The 23,070-nt window shown below is 38.6% G+C and overlaps 1 protein-coding gene across 2 annotated transcripts in view; it reads right to left on the minus strand.

The window, feature by feature from the left end:
• Window positions 1-23,070, minus strand: part of plxnb2 (plexin B2) — a 398,065-nt gene that overhangs the window by 9,454 nt on the left and 365,541 nt on the right. For both annotated transcript variants that reach the window (XM_062982295.1, XM_062982296.1), the window contains 6 exons: window positions 20,343-20,499; window positions 19,464-19,564; window positions 16,402-16,483; window positions 7,363-7,517; window positions 4,119-4,279; window positions 1,547-1,694 (listed from right to left, as the gene is read on the minus strand). In XM_062982295.1, coding sequence (XP_062838365.1) covers window positions 1,547-1,694; window positions 4,119-4,279; window positions 7,363-7,517; window positions 16,402-16,483; window positions 19,464-19,564; window positions 20,343-20,499 — 804 coding nt within the window. The remainder of the gene's footprint in view (window positions 1-1,546; window positions 1,695-4,118; window positions 4,280-7,362; window positions 7,518-16,401; window positions 16,484-19,463; window positions 19,565-20,342; window positions 20,500-23,070) is intronic.

Below are 23,070 nucleotides of genomic sequence, written 5' to 3' on the forward strand. Positions count from 1 at the left end.
ACAGGCATAACCAATCTATAGCAACATCTTCTATCACATTTTCTTTAAGTGATGCATGTGGTCTAAAAGTGCTAGAAAATACATTGTTTATATATGCTACTAAAATACATTTCATGCAATTATGAAGCAACATAAACAGTCTTACTAGGGACGGAAAGACTATTCAAAATATTTTAAAACATGTTTTTGAGTATAGAGAAACCTTGATGATGGATATTCTGGACTGAGAATCCTTGCAGTTCATGACTTATTTTGTGCAAAATTTGCATGTGGCTGTTTTGCACAGAAAGCATAATTTTTTCCCTGTGGAGAAAACAGCATTTTTGTGCATAAAATGCTGTATTTGGGTTTTTATTCTGCAGAAAATTTAGCATTTTTTGCATAGGAAATTATACTGTTTAGCCAGTATTGTACCATCTGACATCCGTCGGGAAGTAGCAGCCTGTAATGAAAGGTCCAAAGCATTGACATCTCTGATCCACCTTCTGTTCGGATATCAGCCAACAAGCCAATGCCTTAAACTAAGAAACAGCTTCCTAGGATCGACAGAGATACTTGCAGGAAAACCTCATCAAGCAAGAGTCCAAAAGTGGCAGGTAAAAACCCTGGAACCTCAATCTGTGGTTGATACTGGATGAGAAATTCCTCCCTGGGCACACAGAAGACTAGGCAACTTGGAAGGCACTAAACAGACTGCACTTGGCACCACCAGATGCAGAGTCAACCTTAAGAAATGGGGCCACAAAGTGGAGTCCACGACATGCGAGTGTGGAGGGGAGCGAACCACAGACCATTTACTACAATGCGGTCTGAGCCCTGCCACATGCACTCCAAGTAGCCAGCATCTGGTCAAAGGAAATTTAGTATAATGCCAAGTTTTTAACTTTGTGGCTCTTCTATACATTATAACTGTATTCTCAATTTGCTTCTGATACAATAAATAAAAAAATGCAAAGGAAATGGCTTTTTCTGCACTGAAAATACTTCTGTGGAGAAATACTATTTTCTGTGCAGGGAAATCTGTTTTATCTGTAAACCATCCATATAAAAAGTGCCAAAGTGTGAATAGGCGTCAAAATTAGTGTGAATTTTGAAAACTTCCTTTCAAGTGGGAAGACAATTGCTAAGATTATTTATTTCATTTCAGAAGAAAATAAGTGAATAATTACAGCTTTATTTTAACTTCTTTTTGAACGCGGGTTTTAAGTTGTATGTATGTCTATGTGTTAAATGTTTTGATACGGCCGATGGGCTAATCAATAAAACGTGATTTGATTTGATTTGAATAATTACAGTATGACCCTTGTATCCACAGAGGATACATTTTAAGTTCACTTCCGGGGGCAGGAGAAGATTTTTTTGGGAACATGGGTAAGTGAAATCATTCATACTGAATCTGTGGATAATAAGGTAGTACTGCATATCCCCAATCCTTACAAACAAAGGCAAAAGGAACCTATTTTCTGTGACCATTTCTTTGTTCATCATAATGCTTTTCAACGTTCTTTCTCTTATAAAGACAGAAAGCAGAAAATAAAACACATACCCTGCTTAATTTGTGCTCTGTTCTTGTGCAAGCATCCATGAAAGTCTGTGCAATGACTGACAAGGAAGCATCCACTACTTCATGAACATGAACGTCGAAGATGAAATGCGGGTTTTTCAATATGTTTACCCAAAACCTAAGTGGCAAGCTGTGAAACAAGCAAAGAAATTAAACAAACCCTTAGCAGGGTAAAATGAACAGAAATGGAGAAAACAGGAGTCTGACAGGCAAAATATATCACTATGCTTTAAACTGCTGTACTGCACTTTCTGTTTAATTATAGCCTTAAATTTACTACATGAATCTGGAATGTGGTTCTTTAATCTTGTACCCAAAGCATTTAAAAGGTTTAGTTTGATAGATACAAATGGCAATTTTGCTGCTATATGCTCCAGAAACCCAAGATGGATTGGAGAAAAGTAAATTTATTTTTCAATCAAAATAGTGAAACAGGGTTGTTGTATATTTTCCGGGCTATATGGCCATGTTCCAGAAGTATTCTCTCCTGATGTTTCGCCCACATCTATGGCAGGCATCCTCAGAGGTTGTGAGGTATGAAAAATAGGTAAAATAGGTAAAACGTAAAAGGTAAAAAAGTGAAATGTTGTAGGACTGAGGCATAGGCAACAATTTTGTTGTAACTATTTAACTCAAATCTACGGCCTTTAGGCTTCATGCTCTTACCATGTTTAACTCAAATGAGAAACCCCAACCTCTGGAAAAGCAGGTAAATTGTAGAAAGCAAAGTCTGGTGGGCTATTACACCTGTGCCTATTTTCCACCTGTTCTGTTTCACCCACACATCACACAGAACAGTCCAGGGTTGCCTCTGTCCTAAACTTTTCATTGGTCTCTCTTTCAGGCAGGATCTACAGGTCAGTATACATCCATATACAGTGTTCCCTTACTTATTGCAGGGGTTACATTCCAGGACCACCCGCAATAAATGAAAATCCGCGAAGTAGGGGTACTATATTTATTTTAATATTTACACATTATATTAATACAGTAGAGTCTCACTTATCCAACACTCACTTATCCAAAATTCTGGATTATCCAACGCATTTTTGTTGTCAATGTTTTCAGTATATCGTGATATTTTGGTGCTAAATTCATAAATACAGTAATTACTACATAGCATTACTGCATATTGAACTACTTTTTCTGCCAAATTTGTTGTCTAACATGATGTTTTGGTGCTTCATTTGTAAAATCATAACCTAATTTGATGTTTAATAGGCTTTTCCTTAATGCCTCCTTATTATCCAACATATTCGCTTATCCAACATTCTGCTGGCCCGTTTATGTTGGATAAGTGAGACTCTATTGTAGTTAGGTGGCCTTTCTCCTCTTCACAAGCCTTCTTCCTGTGCTTCTTCTTGGCACCCTCCTCTCTGGCGCCTGCCAGTTTCCCTTTTGCGCATGCATCTCCCTCTCATCGGCATCCAGAGTGGCCTGGCTGGACACCAATGAGAGGGGTGCATGCGCAAAAGGGAAACTGGCACCTTTTGCACATGCGCCACCGCTCAGAAAACAACCCGCAAAACAGTGAGGGAGCGAAAAGCGAACTGGGAAGTAGTGAGGGAACACTATAATGCAGTTTAAACTAAACTGACCCATAAACTAGATCCAGCCCTAGATGAAAAGAAGATGCTTTGCAGAGTCATTTCTTTTTGCTGTGTTTGCTTTAATTTTCAGGGTTATTTTTTCAACAATTAACAATTGGTTTAGGCAATCTGATACAAACTGGCTGAATTTCACTATAGAATAAAGGACACCGTCCACAACATTTCCGATGTCTAGGATTTTTTGTGTGTCAGGAGCAGCTTGAGAAATTGCAGGTCACTTCTGGTGTGACACAATTGGCCGTCTGCAAGGACATTGCCCAGGGGATGCCTGGATGTTTGATGTTTTTACCATCCTTGTGGGAGGATTTTCTAATGTCCCCATAAGGAGCTGGAGCTGACAGAGGGAGCTCATCCGCACTCTGCCCGGGTTGGATTCAAACCGGCAACCTTCAGATCAGAAACGCAACCTTCAAGTCAGCAATCTGCCGGCATAAGAGTTTAACACATTGTGCCACCGGGGACTTCCTAGGAATTGACCAAATGTTATTCAGCCCAATGCAACAGTCTCTGGATCTTCTAAGAATTGTGGCAGCTGAATGCCACAATTCCTGGACTGGCAGACAGACATTATGCTGAATAAACAGTCACAGATTTCTAGTTGTCAAATATGAGATTCTGCCTTGTTAAGAGTAGCACATAATCTGGTATCACCTTCCACACAGAAGGTAAGTTCTAAAAATAATGCAACAAGCAACACAAAAAGGAACAATGTAGCCATTACTTTTTCTATATTCTGCCAGAAGTTGCTCTTATACATGCAACTTCTATAGTTAGGTGTGCAACACTGAGTCCCAAACAAAATAAGATCTTTTCTTATTTGATGACACAGCCAAGTTTATAGACATGTGGTCCATTTTTTAACTTCTATTTTTGGGTTGATTTCAAAACAACAACAACAGCCTATACCACCAATCCAATTTCTTCCAAAAATGCTAATAACCTACCTGTTCGTTTTCCAGATGTGGATTGTATCTTCATCTTTGATATCATGCTTTTCTGCTTGCTCATCAAGAAAATCAAAGAAGTATTTCACAGCTGGTGGCACAACGTGGTTTGAGTCAAGTACACTGTGGAAAAAGTTATCTACAAACTGCTGAAGTGTACCCTGAAGAGGAAACAACAACAATCACACAAAGATTAGAAAGTCAAGTTACAGTGCAAGTGCAGCATTTTCAAGAATATTCCTTCAAATTTGCAGGAATGCTTTCTAAACTGATTTATAGTCATGTCTACAGGGCTTTGTCCCAAATGACCAAGGAATCACAATAGCCTGAAGTGTAGAATTTTTCATCTATAAATGGGTAGTAAATAGTTCTTAGAACAACAAGAAATGTACAGCCATAAGAAAGGATCTAGGGAACTTAGGAAAAATAATTGTGTGTGTGTGTGCATGTTTTTTTTTAAAGAGGTAGGGATTTCAGTATTGTTTCTCTTGAAACCCAGGAGGTTATTCCCTTAAACAGATGGGCAAGCAAAGGTGAGAATTGATGGTTGAATATAATGCATTTTAATATGTTCTGATTATACTCTCACGAGCCTTTGTGATTTTTTTTCTGATTGCCTCTCATACAATTTAGCAACTTCCAAAATGAATTTCATAATCTAACCTTTTTGTTCTTGGTATTTCAACAGGGCTGTTTTTCTACAATATCTTTGGTCCCCCCCTCCAAATGTTTAGCTGATAGTCAACATAATGAAACCCCTCCTGTGCAGCTGTGGAGGACTAGGAGACTAATTTCCAAAGAGTTTTCCAGAGCAAAATTGAAGGTACCAGGAAGTGGTGGTGGTTGTGGGACTTCAGCAAGTAAAGCACAACAACCCATTATTTCATAGATGCATTTAACTATGTTGTGCTCTGTCTCGAGCTGAAAGGAGAAGCAGGAAATAAATAAAATTGTTGTTGTTGTTGATGTTGTTATTATTATTATTAGTGGTTGCATCAAAGCATGGTACATTGTCAGGATCTTGATCTCTATTAAAGGTAAAGGTTTTCCCCTGACGTTAAGTCCAGTCGTGACTGACTCTGGGGGTTGGTGCTCATCTCCATTTCTAAGCCGAAGAGCCAGCGTTGTCTGTAGACACCTCCAAGGTCATGTGGCCGGCATGACTGCATGGAGCGCCGTTACCTTCCCGCCAGAGCGGTACCTATTGATCTACTCACATTGGCATGTTTTCGAACTGCTAGGTTGGCAGTTATTAGGATTATTAGCTATTAGGATGACCAAAAATGCAATTACAGAAAACATGAACTTCTGTGTTCGCTGAAAAATTGGTTGGTACTAATGTACATTTTAGACAGTTTCCCCAAAGGAGCAAAATGGCTCTTTTTGTTTTTTTGCCTTTAAAGAAAGTGCGAAAGTTGTCAATTCCTTGCCAATTAGCCAAGGCTTTACAAAGCAAACCCCATCTGCCCTGGCCAGATTCCAGCTGGCCTTGTCTGCTCTGCCATGCTACATTTTGTGTAGCTACAGTGAAGTGGACATCAGACAACTTTACACATGGGTAGACAGATCCCAGCTGCACTGCATCACAGACTTCTGAGACTACAGGAGATAAACACAGGCAAAGAAGCTACAGAGATACAAAGGTTATAAAAATGGTGCTGTGAGAGGTAACAGCTTCTGGATATTAATCTGATGGAGATGACCAAAAGAAAGTATAGTGTTCCCTTGCTACTTCGTGGTTCGCTTTTTGCTACCTCGCTGTTTAGTGAGTTTTTTTGTGGTCCAAGGCTCTCTCAGAATGCCCGGGACCTTAATGTTATCCAATCAAAAGTGGTATCTATCTATCAAACTAACCAATTAAACAACACAAAGCAACTCATGGAGGACTAGGCTGCGGTGGCGCCTGCCTTTCACACATGTGCTCTCTCCCTGCTCCCTTTTCCGGGAAGGCTTCACTGGCTCCCCGGGAATCCTGAGAGTTGCAGGTTTACAGCCTGCTCTGCCAAATTGCTGCCGACCTCACCAAACTAAAGCAACTACAGTGCAAAATGGGCTTGCGAAGGAGAGAGAGGCCACCTATAAATATTAAAATAAATATAGTGTCCCTACTTTGCGGATTTTCACTTATTGCGGGTGGTCCTGGAACGTAACCCCTCCAATAAATGAGGGAACACTGTATTATAAATCTGAAAGTATATTATAGTGTTTGTTCAAGCTCGGCTACAACAAAGGCAGACAAAATTCCATCAAGCTCCTGCAGACATGTATCAAACAAGTTCAGCCAAGGAGCAAAGCAACTCCCCATCAGCCAAATGTTTTCAGCACTGATGTGACAATAATTAGAAGCATGTACAAATGCATGTACCAAAGGCATTCAAAGCTACCAGAGGGAGAAATGCAATCTAAATATGCAGTTGACTAATTTGTAGTTTGCATTTAAAAGAGAATTCATGCTAAGTTCAATCTCTCTCAACTCATAGGATGGATGAGTAATTTCTTTCAGTCTAGGGGCTATTTTCACTTTTCCTCAAACGTATCCTCATCTTCCCACATCATTTGCTCCCTCCCAATGTGTCTACGTATTTCCCCAGAATCTTTTGGATGGTGTGATTTATGAGTTTTGTGTTATTCTGCCCCCAGTCCCTAGGCTTGTTTCGAAAGTCCTTGAAAAACCAAACTATAAGTCAGAACTCAAAGGGACTGAATTTTCTCAACTCCTGGCTTTTCAGACATTTAATGTGGGAGAGGCAGAACCTCAGATAATGTCATGGCAGAGGTAAGACAAGGAGAGAAGCATGGTAACATCACAGGTAAGTGAAGGCGTTTATAACACTCAAAGCGCAATATAAACATCATCATATAGATGTCATGACTCTAACATCATCCCATGCTTTCCCCTCATCTTTGCCCGATGAGGAAGACTGTGAATTTCAAAACCGAATGTGATGTATTTTGGCCTAATAAAGCTATCACAAGTATTCATTTTGAGATACAGAAGCTCAAGATGAGGATACTGGGCTATCAGTAGGACATAGATTAGGCATTAATAACTTATTCTATTCATTTCAACATGTCCACTCTAGACATGATTAAGTCTGGATTAAACTTCTTATCTTTATTCTAAACCTCAGTCCTAAATAAAGATTTCAAATAGTAACTCTTTGTTTAATCCATTTATATATAACATAGAAAATTAAAGGTATACCTAGGGAAAGTTGCGATTAACTTGATGTCTCATTCTTACCTTCACAGAGAGGAGTCTTGTTAGGTAGATTTCTGTAATAGCTTTGGTTCTCTCTTTCTCTTTCATACTCCCTCTTTTAGATTTACCTTCATCAACTTCATCTACTGGCCGAACAAGGTGCCAAATCTTATTTTCCTCTTCCAACAATGCATGCCCTGAATGTAGCAAAAGCAACACATTATTAAGTAAGCATAATACAATTAGAACCAGTGATCAAGCACCAATGTCATAAATAATGTGCCAGAGGACTGGAACTAATTTACATATTTAGTTGTCTATAATTAATACTATTTGCATATCATAAGCATGAGTGTGCCAAACTAAAAAGCTACAGATGTGCTGACATATTCTGGTTTGGAAGTTCATAGTTTCCAAAGTAAAAAATAACAACCAACTTTTACAAAATATCTGGACCCTTTAAAGCAAACTGCAATTCAATTACGTACTCCCATATAAGATCTCTAGTGTAAGAGTACGGATTTTCTATTCAACTGCAAATGAAGAATAATATACCTTCATAATAAGACGTTAAATGTGAGGCATTTCTAAACAAGTGTATATATGTGAGAAAATCTTAGTCCACTTAGAATTCCATGTTATCTTATCAACTAAAGTAATTATCCCCTTTTTTGAGTAGAAGATTGAAAGGCAAGAGCTTAGTCCATCTAAGGCAGTGGTTTTCAATCTGTGGGTCCCCAGATGTTTTGGTCCACAACTAGAAATCCCAGCCAGTTTACCAGCTGTCAGGATTTCTGGGAGTTGAAGCCCAAAACATCTGGGGACCCACAGGTTGAGAACCACTGATCTAAGGAGAATATAAAATAATCAATAGTCCCCTCTAAACAGCTGATTTTAAAATAGAAATAACTGATTTTAATGTTAATGTTTTAGTATTTAATGTTTTTGTATATTTATAATTATTTTATGTCCCAGCATGGAATGTTTGCCGTATAGATGTTGTGCTTTGCTCTGAGTCCCCATCGGGATGAGAAGGGCGAAATATGTTTTAAATAATAGTAATAATAATAATAATAATAATAATAATAATAATAATAATAATGATAATAATAATATTCTCTCTGCTATGGCAGCACTTTTGGCTGTTTTTGAATGCTCGGCCAGGGTAATTTGTGCTTTTCCCTTTACACAGGAAAATCTTCAACTTATCCATGGGTTATATCCAAAAGCCATATTTTTGGGACCAAAACCTGCCCTCAATGTACGGTATAAATGAAGTTGATCTATACATGAACATATTTATACAGGCAGCCCCCGAGTTACGAACAAGATAGGTTCTGTAGGTTTGTTCTTCAGTTGAGTTTGTTTGTATCTATCTTTGGATAGCATAGTGAAGGATTAACACTCCTGTGGTTTTTGTTTTGCTGTCTGGGTGCCCTTGTTTAGAAGAGCTCACATCACTTTCTGTCCCTGTGATAATTGGATTTTGAAAAATGTGGCTTGTTGTGGAAACAAGGATTGGCGAGAAAGCTTCAGTGGAGACACCTTTTACCCATGATAACTCTTTCAGGAGTGAATTTCCTTTCCGAGGGGTAGATTTCTCTCACTTCCTGTTGTCTCACCCCAGTTCTTATCTATGAGTCATTTGTAAGTTGGATATTTGTAACTTGTTATCTTGCGATCTCAAAATCTCCTGAACCACATGCGGTCCCACAATATTATCTGTTGCAATTTATTTTAACTTATTAGTTTTCCTTTTGTTTTCAGTCTAGGTGATGCTTATTTTCGGTATTAGACTCTGCAGAAGAAGGCATATATATATATACAGTAGAGTCTCACTTATCCAAGCCTCACTTATCCAAGCTTCTGGATAATCCAAGCCATTTTTGTAGTCAATGTTTTCAATATATCATGATATTTTGGTGCTAAATTCGTAAATACAGTAATTACAACATAACATTACTGTGCATTGAACTACTTCTTCTGTTAAATTTGTTGTATAACATGATGTTTTGCTGCTTAATTTGTAAAATTGTAATCTAATTTGATGTTTAATAGGCTTTTCCTTAATCCCTCCTTATTATCCAAGATATTCGCTTATCCAAGCTTCTGCCGGCCCATTTAGCTTGGATAAGTGAGACTCTACTGTGTGTGTGTATATATATATATATATATATATATATATATATATATATATATATATATAGAGAGAGAGAGAGAGAGAGAGAGAGAGAGAGAGAGAGAGAGAGAGAGGAGGGGGGAGTGTAATACAACTGGGCATGCAATGTGACATAGGTGAAAGGCTTCATTCATGTCATATGTATTTATTGCATTTGAAACCACTTTTTTCCAAAATAGGGAAAGAAAAGGATATTTGCATGAAGAGAAAAAAATTACAAAAAGTGGAATATAGGAGTAGATCACTTACAGCTAAGTCTGTTGTAGAAAACGAGAGACCTCCATATATACTTATATGGTATGCTTGAGTGTGACATGGTCAACAAGTTGATGGGCAGAGTGAATGCAGTAAACATGAAAAACTTGACTTTGGAGCTGTCTAAATATACTATCACTGCTAATGTTTAATTGCATAAGAATCATGAGATTCAGTGTCATGATCCTCAAACATCTGCAGCTCAGTCACAGGGCATGCAGATCAGATAAGGCCAAGCATAAAAGCATAACATTTGCAACAAGGCTGAATTATATTGCTCTTTTTATGTGTTAAATACAATTTTGCTACTTCCTTCAGTATAACCATGTTAAACCATCAGGGCCAGCTCAGTTTCTAGTATAATGCTCTTCCTTGTTGTAATTTATGATAATACAGAAATCCAGAAGCAGTAAAAACAAATAGAACATCTTAGAGGACTGCACTTTCACCATATTTGCCCATAAATAAATGAATAAAGTACCAACATGTCCCCAGATTCTTGAGCCTCCAAATGGCATTTAAGATTTAAATTTTTGCTTTGACCCCTGGCGGGGTCCAGGGAGGCTCAACATGATGGAAGTGGCTATCAAACCCCATAGATATAATTTTAGAGCATTCTGGAGTGTGTGTGTGTGTGTGTGTGTATGTATACACACACACACAACGTTGGAAGGCTTCTGACGGGGTACAAAATGGATCTGGGGGCACAGGCAGCCCACGGACCATACTTTGCCCACTCATGCTCTAGAATTTCACATTGATCACAATTTCCCTGGGTTCTAGTATTATAAACAAGGTGAAAACACCTACGGTCTTTACAGTATGTGTAATTTACACACCTCTACCATGTACTGCTTCACCCCCCCCCCCCCCCCAACAAGCAAAATGGCATAAAATGCTGTAAGCTCTTCTCACTGCTCCAGCTTCTTGATCATTCTGGCTGTTCTTTTTTCTCTCTCCCTGGAATATACAACTATCAATTGCATGCACATCAGGTTCCTGGGACAGACAAGTCTCAATACGATCCAGCAAAGGTCTCCTTATAATTGTATGACTACAGTGAGCTGCTATTCTGGAAAGGCTTGGAAAGTGAACCGGAAAGCCTCTAGTTTAACCGTGTGCTCATCTACAATTTACAGGTGATATTAAAAAAGCTGAATACTCTGTAATATTGAAGTCAGTTAGGGACATAATACTGACCAATTTTATATTGATACATTATTGAGATATTGCACATCAAATATTGTGAACAACAAAATATCTGCCACTATTATTAACAATAAAATGAAGAGCAGTGATAAATGTGTATGAACCAAACATTTTGGGACAGACTAACAAATTTTCAGGTAACCAAACTTATTTCTCCCTTAGACAGCCACAGTGAAATGTATGGAAATGCTGTAGGAGTCAAAACATTTGTTGAACTTTTGTTCATTTCAACATGCTATTTGAAAATGTGAAATATTCACATACGTAATTCACCTGGCCCTACAATGAGCTAACGCAACTTTCTCCAGAAAAATATAACTTTTTAATAAAGAATTTGGACACAGATTTATTGTTTTGGAATGAGATATAAACCTTGTACATTATTAAAGGAAACCAACATCTTGAACTGCCTAGAGTTACAGGAAATGGTTTCAATAAAGTAGCCAATCTAAGCCTAAGCATACAAAAATCTTCACCAATATGTTTATTTTTATTTTTTTTGGTAAAACTGACAAGTGTGGATTTTGTTGTCAGGACTCATAACACCTTGTTATTTTTTTTTACCCTTGGGGAAAACCATTTTTGTCTTTTTACAACAAAGAGGGTGAGAAATCATTGTCAGTTTAGGCTGTAGTTCTGCTCCAGCCCTCTGATATTTTATAGCTTTCCAAATAAGCTGGCATTGGATAATTCTATGAGAATTAAGCAACTGAAAAAAATGAATTAGCTAGGGATGAAATATTACCTTTCCAGAATCCCCCTGCAAGCCATTTCATATGTGAAATGGCTTGCAGGGGGACTGAAAATGAGCAGTCTCAGTTTTTGCAACTGATTGTTTTTTGCTCTTAGATACAGTATAGTTCTCAGTATACACGACAGAGAACTTTTTGTCCACCTTTAAGAGGCTCCTGACACAAAAGATCTTTTGGTTTCAATGTATTTTGTCCAGAGCTTGGAAGCAACTAATTAGAAATAATTTGTACAGTTAATCAGCCTTCCACATTTGAGGATTTGACATTTGCAGATTTGATCATTGGCGAATTTGATTAAAATATTCTCTCTAGGAATCTCTAAGCCTTCCAAGGCAATTTTATTGTTAATTTATGGCAGAGTTGCACTAGAGGAACTAGAGATTCCTAATAAGGACACCCCTCTAGGAATCTCTAGGTCCTTCAGTGCAATTCTATGGTCAACTTCCAGTGAAAGGTGATCACAGAATCATGATAGAGGACCTAGATATTACTAGAGAGGTGTTCTCTCAAGTAAAAAATTCAGCATTTTTTATTTGCCATTTTTCTAGGCCCCGTGACCCTAAATCATTGACTGAACACATCTCCCCTTACAAACCAGCCTGGGCACTGTAGTCAGTGGAGGAGGCCCTGCTCTCAGTCCCACCCCCATCTCAAGTACAGTTGGTGGGAATGAGGGGGGGAGGGCTCCTCCGTGGTCACCCCTCAACTCTGGAACTCCCTCCCTAAAGAAATAAAGCTGACCCCCCCCCTCTCCTCCTCTCTCCTCCTCTTCAAAAAACAAATGAGGACCTACTTATGTTCACTAGCATATGGAGAGGAGGAGGATTAGATAATTAGAGATCACTACGAGGCCTCTGGTTGAGAATTATTTCGGATTTGGACTCTCCTGGACCATGCCAGCCCACTGGCCATAGTTTGACTAGACAACCAACCCATAATGTTTTGTGAACTCTAGTTGGCTGTTGTAAATTAATGTGAATGTTTGCTTAGATTTTATGCTATTATAACGTTTAGTTTAATTTATTGATGTTAGATTTAATCTACTGATGTTAGGTTTTAATTTAATGTTAGGATTTTAATGTTATTTTCATATGTGGGGTTTTTCTTGCTTTTTATGTCAATATTCGTTTGTTTTATGGAGGCACTGAATGTTTGCCATTGTATGTTGGAACCTGCCCTGAGTCCCCTCAGGGAGATAGGGTAGAATACAAATATCATCATCATCATCATCATCATCATCATCATCATCATCATCATCATCATCATCATCATCATCATCATCCCAGCAAGTGTGGACGGTTGACTGTATTGTTTTTCTTGCAATCATTAAAGCATAACTACAATACATTACGATTCTGGAGCCTCCGATAGCCTAGGGGATAACTTCAAGCCTTGTGACTTGAAGGTTGGGTTGCTGATCTGAAGGCTGCCAGGTTCGAATCCCACCCAGAGAGAGCGCGGATGAGCTCCCTCTATCAGCTCCAGCTCCATGCGGGGACATGAGAGAAGCTTCCCACAAGGATGGTAAAACATCAAAACATCCGGGCATGTCCTGGGCAACGTCCTTGCAGACGGCCAATTCTCTCACTCCAGAAGCAACTCTGGTTGCTCCTGACACGAAAAAAAAATTACAATTCTGACTTAAAGAGAGACAATGTGTCATTCATGGTGTAATTGGAACTGTATCACAGGTCCCTGGCTTGTATTCATTTTCCTTTTTAAAATAATAATAATAAAAGTATCATTTAGGAATACAACAATAAAGGGCCACTCTTGCAATTATAGCAATAGTGAAATACTCCTGAGAATATTTGCTGAGAATGTTAATCCATTTTTAAAATGTAACTTTCCAAGTTCTTGTTTTCTCAGCCCAGTGTCTATCTAACCTTGGGAAGGGAGAGGAGGGGACTCAATTTGAGGTACACAAACTATGCAAAGGTCCATAGCTTTTAAACTATCCATCTTCGATCTGTCACTCAAATAGAAACATACTGCGTAATAAAAGCAGGGCAGCCTTGTCTTCATCAAGTTATTGGGTTCTATATGAAGAATGACAACTATCCTTCAATGTCCTTTCTCCTGCTCTGCCAGCAAAGAAAACAGGCTTGTGTTTAAACTATAACACAGTCATAAGTCCAATAAAATAAATTTATCCCCCTTTTGGCTGCCATAAATCAGAATAGCAAAGTAGCTCACAATAATATATAATGAGGACAAGGATCGTGTCCCCAAATCAATTTGGAAGCCAGGGCACAGTTTAATGAAGTAACTGGGAGTGCATCTCTGAGTTCTGCATCCCTGTCACCTTTTACAATAAGAACACAATGGAACGTACAACAGGGCTATACCTAAAGGATTCCCAGCAGCTACCGTTGGAAATGATTTACCAGCCAAATAAGCAAGATGCAAATATAGAAAGCACTATATAGAAAAAAGTAGGGAACTGAAAAATTTCTCCCTTGTCAATCCTATTCTCTGCCCCTCATTTTGGGTGGCCTGGTTTTTGCATTGTCGACCTTTGAGGTCCTTTCTACACACCCATATAAAATCCATATTATCTGCTTTGAACTGAATTTTATGGTAGTCTAGAAGGGCATCCTGAGAACAGCTGCGGGGCACAAAATGGCCCTGGGGCACATGCAGCCCATGGAACCTACTTTGTCCAATTCTGCTCTATATTTTTTGGACAAAATCCCCCCCCCTTTTTTTTAGTGTGTCTCTGTGGCCCCTTCTACACTGTCATATAAAATCCAGATTATCTGCTTTGAACTGGATTATATGGAAGTGTAGACTCATATCGTCCAGTTCAAAGCAGATACTATAAATTATCAATTTTGATAATTTGGGTTATATGTAGTGTAAAAGGGGCCTGTGTGTGTGTATACACAATGCCTGACATTCTATTAGTGTCATAGTAAAGTAAAGTTAAAAGTTTCCCCTGGTATTAAATCCAGTTTTGTCCTATTCTGGAGGTTGGTGCTCATCTCCATTTCTAAGCTGAAAAGCCGGTGTTGTCCATAGACACCTTCAAGGTCATGTGGTCAGCATGACTGCATAGAGTACTGTTACCTTCCTGCCAGAGAGATACCTATTGATTTACTCACATTTGCATGTTTTTGAACTGCTAGGTTGGCAGAATGTGTGGCTAACAACAGGAGCTCACACTGCTACCCCGATTCGAACTGCCAACCTTTCGGTCAGCAAGTTCAGAAGCTCAGTGGTTTAACCTGCTGCGCCACCAGAGGATCCTGGTGTCATACACAAGCTGAATCTTACATCTGGGTTTTTTTTGTTATAAAGGTTGGTATCCTCCTTTTGCAATGGTCAACCACTACTTATCCATAAGTTCTGCAGCTCCTATGTAATACTTGGTGGGGAAGGGAATGGAGAAGTACCTAGCTACATACCCATAGCCAGGAGCAGAATTATTATAGAATCTGATTACAAAATAATTTTGAGCTGCCACATGCACAATACAATTTACAATAACCAATCCCCCTTCCACTTGGTAGTGTTGCCTTGCCCAGTCAGTTTAATTAATTCTGTTCTATGCTTATTATAATTATTATAATTTTAATAATTATTATTGTGTTTATTTATATCTCACTTTTTCTCTCCACAAGGAGACTCAAAGCAATTTGCTCTTTATAATATTGGTCATAGCCTGTAATAAGGATTGATTGATTGATACCAAATCTGATGAGACCACCAGAGAACCCTGGTAATTCTCAACATATGTTAAATTCTGCAACTAGCTCGGGGGACATGCTTCTCCCCTGCTTGCACCTACTGCTAGGGCAGTAGTTCTCAACCTGTGGGTTTCCAGATGTTTTGGCCTTCAACTCCCAGAAATCCTAACAACTGGTAAACTGGCTGGGATTTCTGGGAGTTGTAGGCCAAAACACCTGGGGACCCACAGGTTGAGAATGACTGGGTAAAGAGAGACTTACAGAGGTTAAACAATAAGTTTGGGATGTATATGTTAAACAGTTAGCTATAGTATAGTTCAGCATGTGGGACAATTACACTATCCATTTACTTGACTTCCACTCCTAAGGGATTATAAAACTACCATCCTTCAGAAGGATACGTATTTTACTAACAACCTTAATTTTTTAAAAGTAGAATTCTATAACCGGAAAAAACCTCTAATATCTGGACGTTTATTTATACATATTTCTAACTCGGTATATCCCAGGGGTCCCATGAATGCTTTATGAGCATCCGAAACTGCAGCACTGCTGATTCAAAGCTTGTGTGATCCTAATTAGTCCCTTGAATGGGAGACTGCCTCATAAGATCATGATATAAATAATAATGATTATAAACATCTTTAAAAACCCAGCCCTGACCTTAGGTCAGGCCAGAGGAGAAAAACCATACTGTCTATGTGAGGATAGAATGAGAGAGAAAATGCAGGACAGCATGAAAAAATAATTCACTGAGAGCTGCAACCCAGAGGAGCTTTATTGTTATTAACTATTTTTGAAAGATTAAATATTTTGCATAAGGACCATATTGCAATATTGCCTGGGACTGCATGATTAGAAAGCACAAGAACATGGAAAACACTGAAAGACTTTTCCATTTGATGCTGGTGAGACTGTGGATGAGGAACTGCCCTGGTAGGAAAAGTCTTCAGTAGAATCCAAATGAACATTAAAAAGGAGGATACTTTGCACTCACTTTCCCCTGGCAAGTCTTGGTGGTCCTCTGGCTGTTGGGAGATCCCCATTTTTGAGAGAATTAGAGTAGCACCGTCTCGCACCTTAAAGAAAATATACAGGACAAAATTGTCAGACAGCAAAAAGATACTTTTCTATGCTTTCTATCTTCTATGCAAGCATTACTTGCTGATACAGTGCCAATTTCATTTAGTGCAGAGTCTAGACAAGTTCCTTTTTTTGACTACAACTCCCAGAAAACTGCACCCAGGTGGGCATTGTGGTTGGTGGATTAATGTGTCTCCAGAACCCGCTTTCCAAACTCTTCTGCAACTCCAAAAGTAACTTTTCCAAGCTCTAGTTCACTTGGACAGTACTGCCACATACAAATGGTTTGCTCTTTCATTCCAGTGAATTGTACACTCCAGCTCTGTAACCATTTGTATGCATTAAGTTGTGCCTACCTTTGAAATGAATTGGAAAAGATCCATTGTGAATGTTTCTAAGAAGAGTTAGAATCCAATGACTATTGAAATATTTTCTTCTTTTATTAGGCAAGTCAATATCCAAGCCTTTGAATGCTTTGAATCTGGGATACTAACATTCACTAAAGAAGAGTGAAGACTTGCTGCATTCTTCCAAGTTTGAAAGTGTTCCTGGAAGCATATCCTTGCCTGAGGCATACATGACAGCTTGTCTTGTGTACAAAGCAAACTTTTATCCTGAGTAAAGAATATGCTTTGCTTTCTAAAGAAGCTGCTACTCTATAATTGCCTAGTTAAAGCAAATGTCTACATAATTTTGGAGGCTTTAAGGATTTCCCTCTTGTCCTTTGTGTGAAGCAACAGAAAAGATCACCTCTTAGATCTTATGGGAAGAAGACTGCATGCTTTCTCAACCAAATAGCTTTTAAGATAAAGAATCTTACCTGAACTACATTTACTTTCAGCAGAGATGAGATGAACATCATCTGGATGGGTTGCTCCCCCCCACCCTACTCATTTTGAGAGGCAGGAAAAAGGTAGACCTTTTTGGTGTTCCCACAAGGGGAGCAATCCCAAGAAAGGTCACGCTGCAACAGCTAAAGAAATGAGTCAAGAAAGAAGAGAGCTTCTTTTGTCTTTTTTTTAACTGTGAGATGAAAAGAACTGAATAACAGAGAAAGTAGGGGAAAACATTTTCAACTATACTTTAGCCTCATGCTAGCATCCTCCAGGATGGGTAGGATGTTCATCCTCTCTCAGCTAGAAATGAACATTTTAGGTAAAATCAACATTTCTATTTTCAGCAGAGAAAGGTGAAACAATCTCTTGGCATGATATACTAGAACTTCCTAAATAAGGATGGGCAATGCGCCATCTTTAAAATTCTGTAGTTTAACTACTTGCTAGAGAACTTATCCACAAAAGGCAGCTTGGGCTGGGTCATAACTATTGGGTTTACAGTGTTTAATGGATATTGACGGAGGTGTTGGTGGCAAGGCCTGCCAATGTGTCTGTTCTCCTTGTGGAGTGAGCAGAACCCACACAGAATCAGAACAGGCTATAATGATGACCCTGATCCACTGACTATGGCCCCTTCTACACTATATCTCAGGATTTGATGTCAGATTATTTAATTTAAACTGGATTATATGAGTCTTCACTGCCAGATAATTTGGGATAATAAAATAATCTGGGACCAGATCCTGGGATATAGGAGCAGTGTGGAAGGAGCCTAAGAGTAAAGACTGATACAACATTCTCCATGAAATAGGAAAAAAGGCAACAAATAAGGATTCAGACTTGTCATCTTGAGGTAAATGGTAATGGTTTGGTGAACATCCAATATTTGCCATGTTTTCTCTGTCTTGAATAGCTGAGGGAAAAAGGAGGGGAGGATAGCTTCTTGCATATGGAATGCAGAGTTCAATTTACAGATGAAGGTGGGGCTAGCCAAATAATCCTGGTATCAATTATGATGACACAAAGCTCTTTTCATGTTAATAGGGCATCTAATTCCAACAACCTGTGTGCTGAAGCTATGGTGGTCAGGAAGAGCACATCCAAGAAGATTCTTTAGGATGCTTCAGTTTGAAAGGTAGAACTGTTAACACCTTTAAAACTGTGTTCACGTCTCAGAAGGGGGAAAAGTGGACTTTAGGTGTGGCAAAAACAATTCCTGTGTGTGTAACAGCAGTGAGGATTGCAATTTGCTTCTTGATTGTGTTGGATTTGAGATCTGGTCAACACTATTCTGGAGGAATTTTAATAAGGAAGAAACTGAGTCATATATTTGCACTTGCGCTACACCACCTTCAGTAAACTGTAAATGTGTATTCATAGGTTCTATAAATTGAAGCCCGTCAGAAGGCCAAGATGGTGCTCACTAGTCCTTCAGCATACTCTGTGCAATTTCAAAGTGTGAAGCTGTAGCCAGTCTGGTTTGAGGTGCAGATCTGTCCTTGTGTGAGCAGATCTGGACTAACAGGGAGAGACGAGGAGTCTAGGGCCATGTGTATAATCTCAGAGATTATACACATGGCCTTATGGCTATGCTGAAGCGATACAGTCTTATGGAAATCTTTTCTTAATGTATCTACGTCAGTAGGGCCACAGGAAGAAAGACATATCTGTCCAGCGGAGACAGTCCACCTTGGAGATTAGAGTGCTTCGGAGATGTTCGTCTTCTAAAGAAGTCAGGAGTTTCTGGGATTGGTGCATTCCAGTTAGCCAGCATGACTCACTCTCCTTGGTGTACAAACATTCTGCCCCTTGTTCAGGAGGGCCTCCTCCAGGCTGCTTCTTTTTTGAAGGAGGAGGCCAAAGAAGGAGAAGAAAGAGAGAAGGGAAGATTCTGTAACAATGGAAGAAAAGGGATGAAAATGCATGCCCTATCAGAACAGGGGGCAGAAATGACTGACCTTTCTGGAAATTTCTCCCCCTAGTGAGGACGCAAAAAAAATCTTCCTCTTTCCTGCCTGTTGGAGAGACTGGAAGGAGCAATCCATCCAGAAGATATTCCTTTCTTCTCCGCTGGAAAAGGCTATATGTTACTAAAAAGCTATTGAAAAATATTAACAACTGATTGAAAATATTTTCTTACATTATAATGCATCAGGGTATTGATGCGTTTCCACCTGCCATCTCTTTGGGATGTCAAATCCAAGTCTGAGAGTATCTGTGCTGTAGAACCTGGACGCCACTCTGAGGAGCAATTACAAGAGCAAAAACAAGCTTTATTGATGTGGAACTAAAAATAATATGAACTAGAAATGACCTTCCATTTAGCAAACCACTGAAGCATTAGAGAACTCTTAACACCTACTCTCCCCACTACCAAAAAACCCAATAATTAGCTGTGCTTTAAAAAGAACAATAAATCATTACTTTTCTTCCTGAACAACATATAATAAGAAGAATTAAATCTACCAATGCAATCCTATGCATGTCTACTTGGAAATAAACCTATGTAATTTGATGAACTTACTTCTGGAATGTTTCTCTAGGATTCCAGGTTTCAAATAGTATCTTCTTTCATATGCATCAGAATGATTTTTTTTAAGTAGCCAATATAGTGAACAATGACTTAAGGTGTAAGTGGGAAAGTGAGAAACAAGTTTACTTTATAGAGGTCAAACACTATTGAAAGTAAACTGAAATTTCATAACATGTAAATGGGAGTGGAGGTGGGGAAAATGTCTATTACTTTTAACAAGTCAGACCATTTCCTTGCTTATGAAATTTACTGGGCTGCTGCAAGTCAGCAAGCAACTTGAAGGAACATGCACATACATCCACTGATGGTTACATACTGTATTTGTGAATAGATTTGAAACCACATGGTTTTTCTGCAGTGGGATACTGTGAATTGAAGAGAATGTGAATACATGAATTGCAGAAGTACTTCTTGTGAATATGTTTCTTTTTTATACCAGTACTCTAATTATGTTCAGTTAACAAAGCAGTGAATAGAGAGACGTACCGAGAACTACGCTGTCAGACTTTGGCCACTGTGAATAAGGCAGATTTCGATAGACTTGGTCTATGATCTTCTCTTTTACTTGAGAAATAGTATCGCAGTTGAGTACTTTCACTGGTACAGATTCTGTGCCTTCATCTTGGACAATCACATTTACAGTCTAAAGTGTGGGAAATTTCATGGTTATTGCAATGAGATGAGAAAAACAGTTGTTTACTCAAAAGCTTTCTATTATTCAAAAACTTAGACAGTATAATTTTCTGCATGTTCTCATTAGCACACCTAGTCATTTATTTGTGATGGAAATGTGGGTCATACACCTCAGCTTCATAGTTAACTAGTCAATGAGCCATTTGAGTCTTCTGATCATTTCCCTCCTATTCTAAAGGTAAAGAAAATTACTTTCAATAGATTTTTCTCCCTCATTATATTTATGTGCTTATGGTACTAAATCCTGGGAACAATTTAAAGACAGGTTTTAAACACAGAAATGTCCATTGAAGTAAGTTGGACTATCTACCATCTGTGGCAGTTTAGTTAAATCAATTAACAAGGTAACTTTATTGAAGAAGCATAGTTTATTATTCATTGCTCTGTCGAAACAACAGAGAATGCAATCCTCATGATAGCTACAGTTGGCGATAACGTAATCCTGGTGCCAAAGGCATTTCTCCTTTCCTCATGAAGATATAAAACCAATGTTAAAATTAAATGCATTTAACTCTATAGGTAGCAAATCTAATCTGGAGAAGACATATGAACGTCAACATATAAACAATACTTTATTTAACAGGCATTAGTACATTGACTTAAGAAACTCTAAGATCTTCAGTGAAGCCTTTGTCTAAGTCCTGCTTCCTTCCTGGGTATGGGGACAAGAAGAGGGCCTTCTCATCAGCTGCTCCCAGACTTTGAAACTCCCTCATTGCTCCAGCACGAAAATCCTCGTGTAAAATGGGGGCTAAAAAATGCCAAGATCTGACTGCAGGTTCCCACACAGACCGGTTAGTCCTGGGATTGGGTCCCCCGCCATCCTCACAGGCTTCCTCTGTATCAGAAGAAGATGGAGGGTGGACAAGGGAAATCTGACGGAAAGTTGTTTTTTTAAAAAAAAACAAAACACTCCATTATACACTGTATATGCACACATGCGAATATATCAAAATAAATATAAGCAGATTTGCATGTGCGCATATCAGGTTCAGCATATAATAGAGTGAATTTTTTAAAAACTTCCGCTGGATTTCTCTCTTCACCAATTGTATATTCAAGCTCTGTTTAATATTATAAATTATAAAATAAAGAGCTTCAAAGAGTTCTAATTCTTCTCCATTTGTGTTTACTTGTGTGTCCGTTTCACAGCCCAATCAGTTGATCAGCTATTTTGGATTTTTTAAAAGTGGACATGTGCTGGTGCAGGAAATCACATGTTTTTCACGAGTGAAGGGATATACAGTGATGCAAATACACACATTTTCTGGCCAGAATCAGGATAGAAGTAGACCTTTTTAACACCTGTTTTTGGTCCATTGCAACGAATTAGTGCAGATTTACTGCTTGTGTTATGTAGCCGCCCCCCTTTCAAACCTGGCAACTTCTGTGTTTTAGGTGCTGTGTAGAATGGTCCTCTTTTGATGCCAAGGGAAAACTATCTCATTCTAACAGGTTTTCAGGAATTGACTACAATGGACATTTAATGTGCTATTTGTTTGTGTTTTATATCCTGCCATTTCATGAACTTCAAATTTTTATTTCTATATACTAATTGCTTTTTGAAAAAGCTTTTATACATATTTTTCCCATCTTTATGTATGCATTTAATTTCTTTGGTTTTTAAGATTCGGTAAGTTTCCTTGAGTCTCAATATTGGGAAAAGGCAGGATATAGATGAATGAAATGACAAGAGCACCACTTTATTATTTGCATATTATATACTCACATACTCACATGTATTCCAAATTATTTCTGTAGCGGTCTATGTACCCCCACATTTAAGTTTCTGAGCAGACTGAACTTGCCTAAGGATGGATCTCAAATAATGACCTTGGACTCACAAATAGATAACAAGGCTGCTGATCATATTGGCAACTGAAGAATCATTTGCACATGCTTGATTTAACTTGGCATGGTAGATTAATGCTGACAATTAACACTGCTGGTAATTACTTTTCCTGCATTTGGACACATCAGGTTTTCATGCTGAAAGAACTGGGAAAGCACACCATTCTGATAGTCGATTCTTCCACAGCTTAACGAAAATATGTGATGATACTTGGGACATTTCAAAGAAGGTATTTCACATTCAATCAAGCAGAATGAGAGAGGTTGAGAAAAATTAAGTTTGCCAGTAGCGTGCCATTCAAGATCAAAAGCTAATGATGGAGTCTCTAGGGGACTGCAGAACACACATGTCAATATGTAGCACTCCAATCTGGTGTTCTCTAGATATATTACGCTTACTACAACCCCTAGCATCTGACCATGCCAACTGGGGGCTCTAGACTGGATGGGAGTTATAACCCAAGTGTCTGGCAGACACTAGGTTGGGAAAGATTTGGTTGTAGCAATAAGTGAAATAGCCAAAGAAAGCAAAGGTTGGAAAATCTGGGGGATTACAGTTTCTTAATATATCTCAATCAACATGGCCAGAACTGTGCTGGTTGGAGATTGTGGGAGTTGTATCCCCTCCCACTCTACAATATAATAACCTTTCCAAGCTCAGGATTCTACT

This window comes from Anolis carolinensis, chromosome 5 (assembly GCF_035594765.1).
Source record: "Anolis carolinensis isolate JA03-04 chromosome 5, rAnoCar3.1.pri, whole genome shotgun sequence".
Lineage (NCBI taxonomy): Eukaryota > Metazoa > Chordata > Lepidosauria > Squamata > Dactyloidae > Anolis > Anolis carolinensis.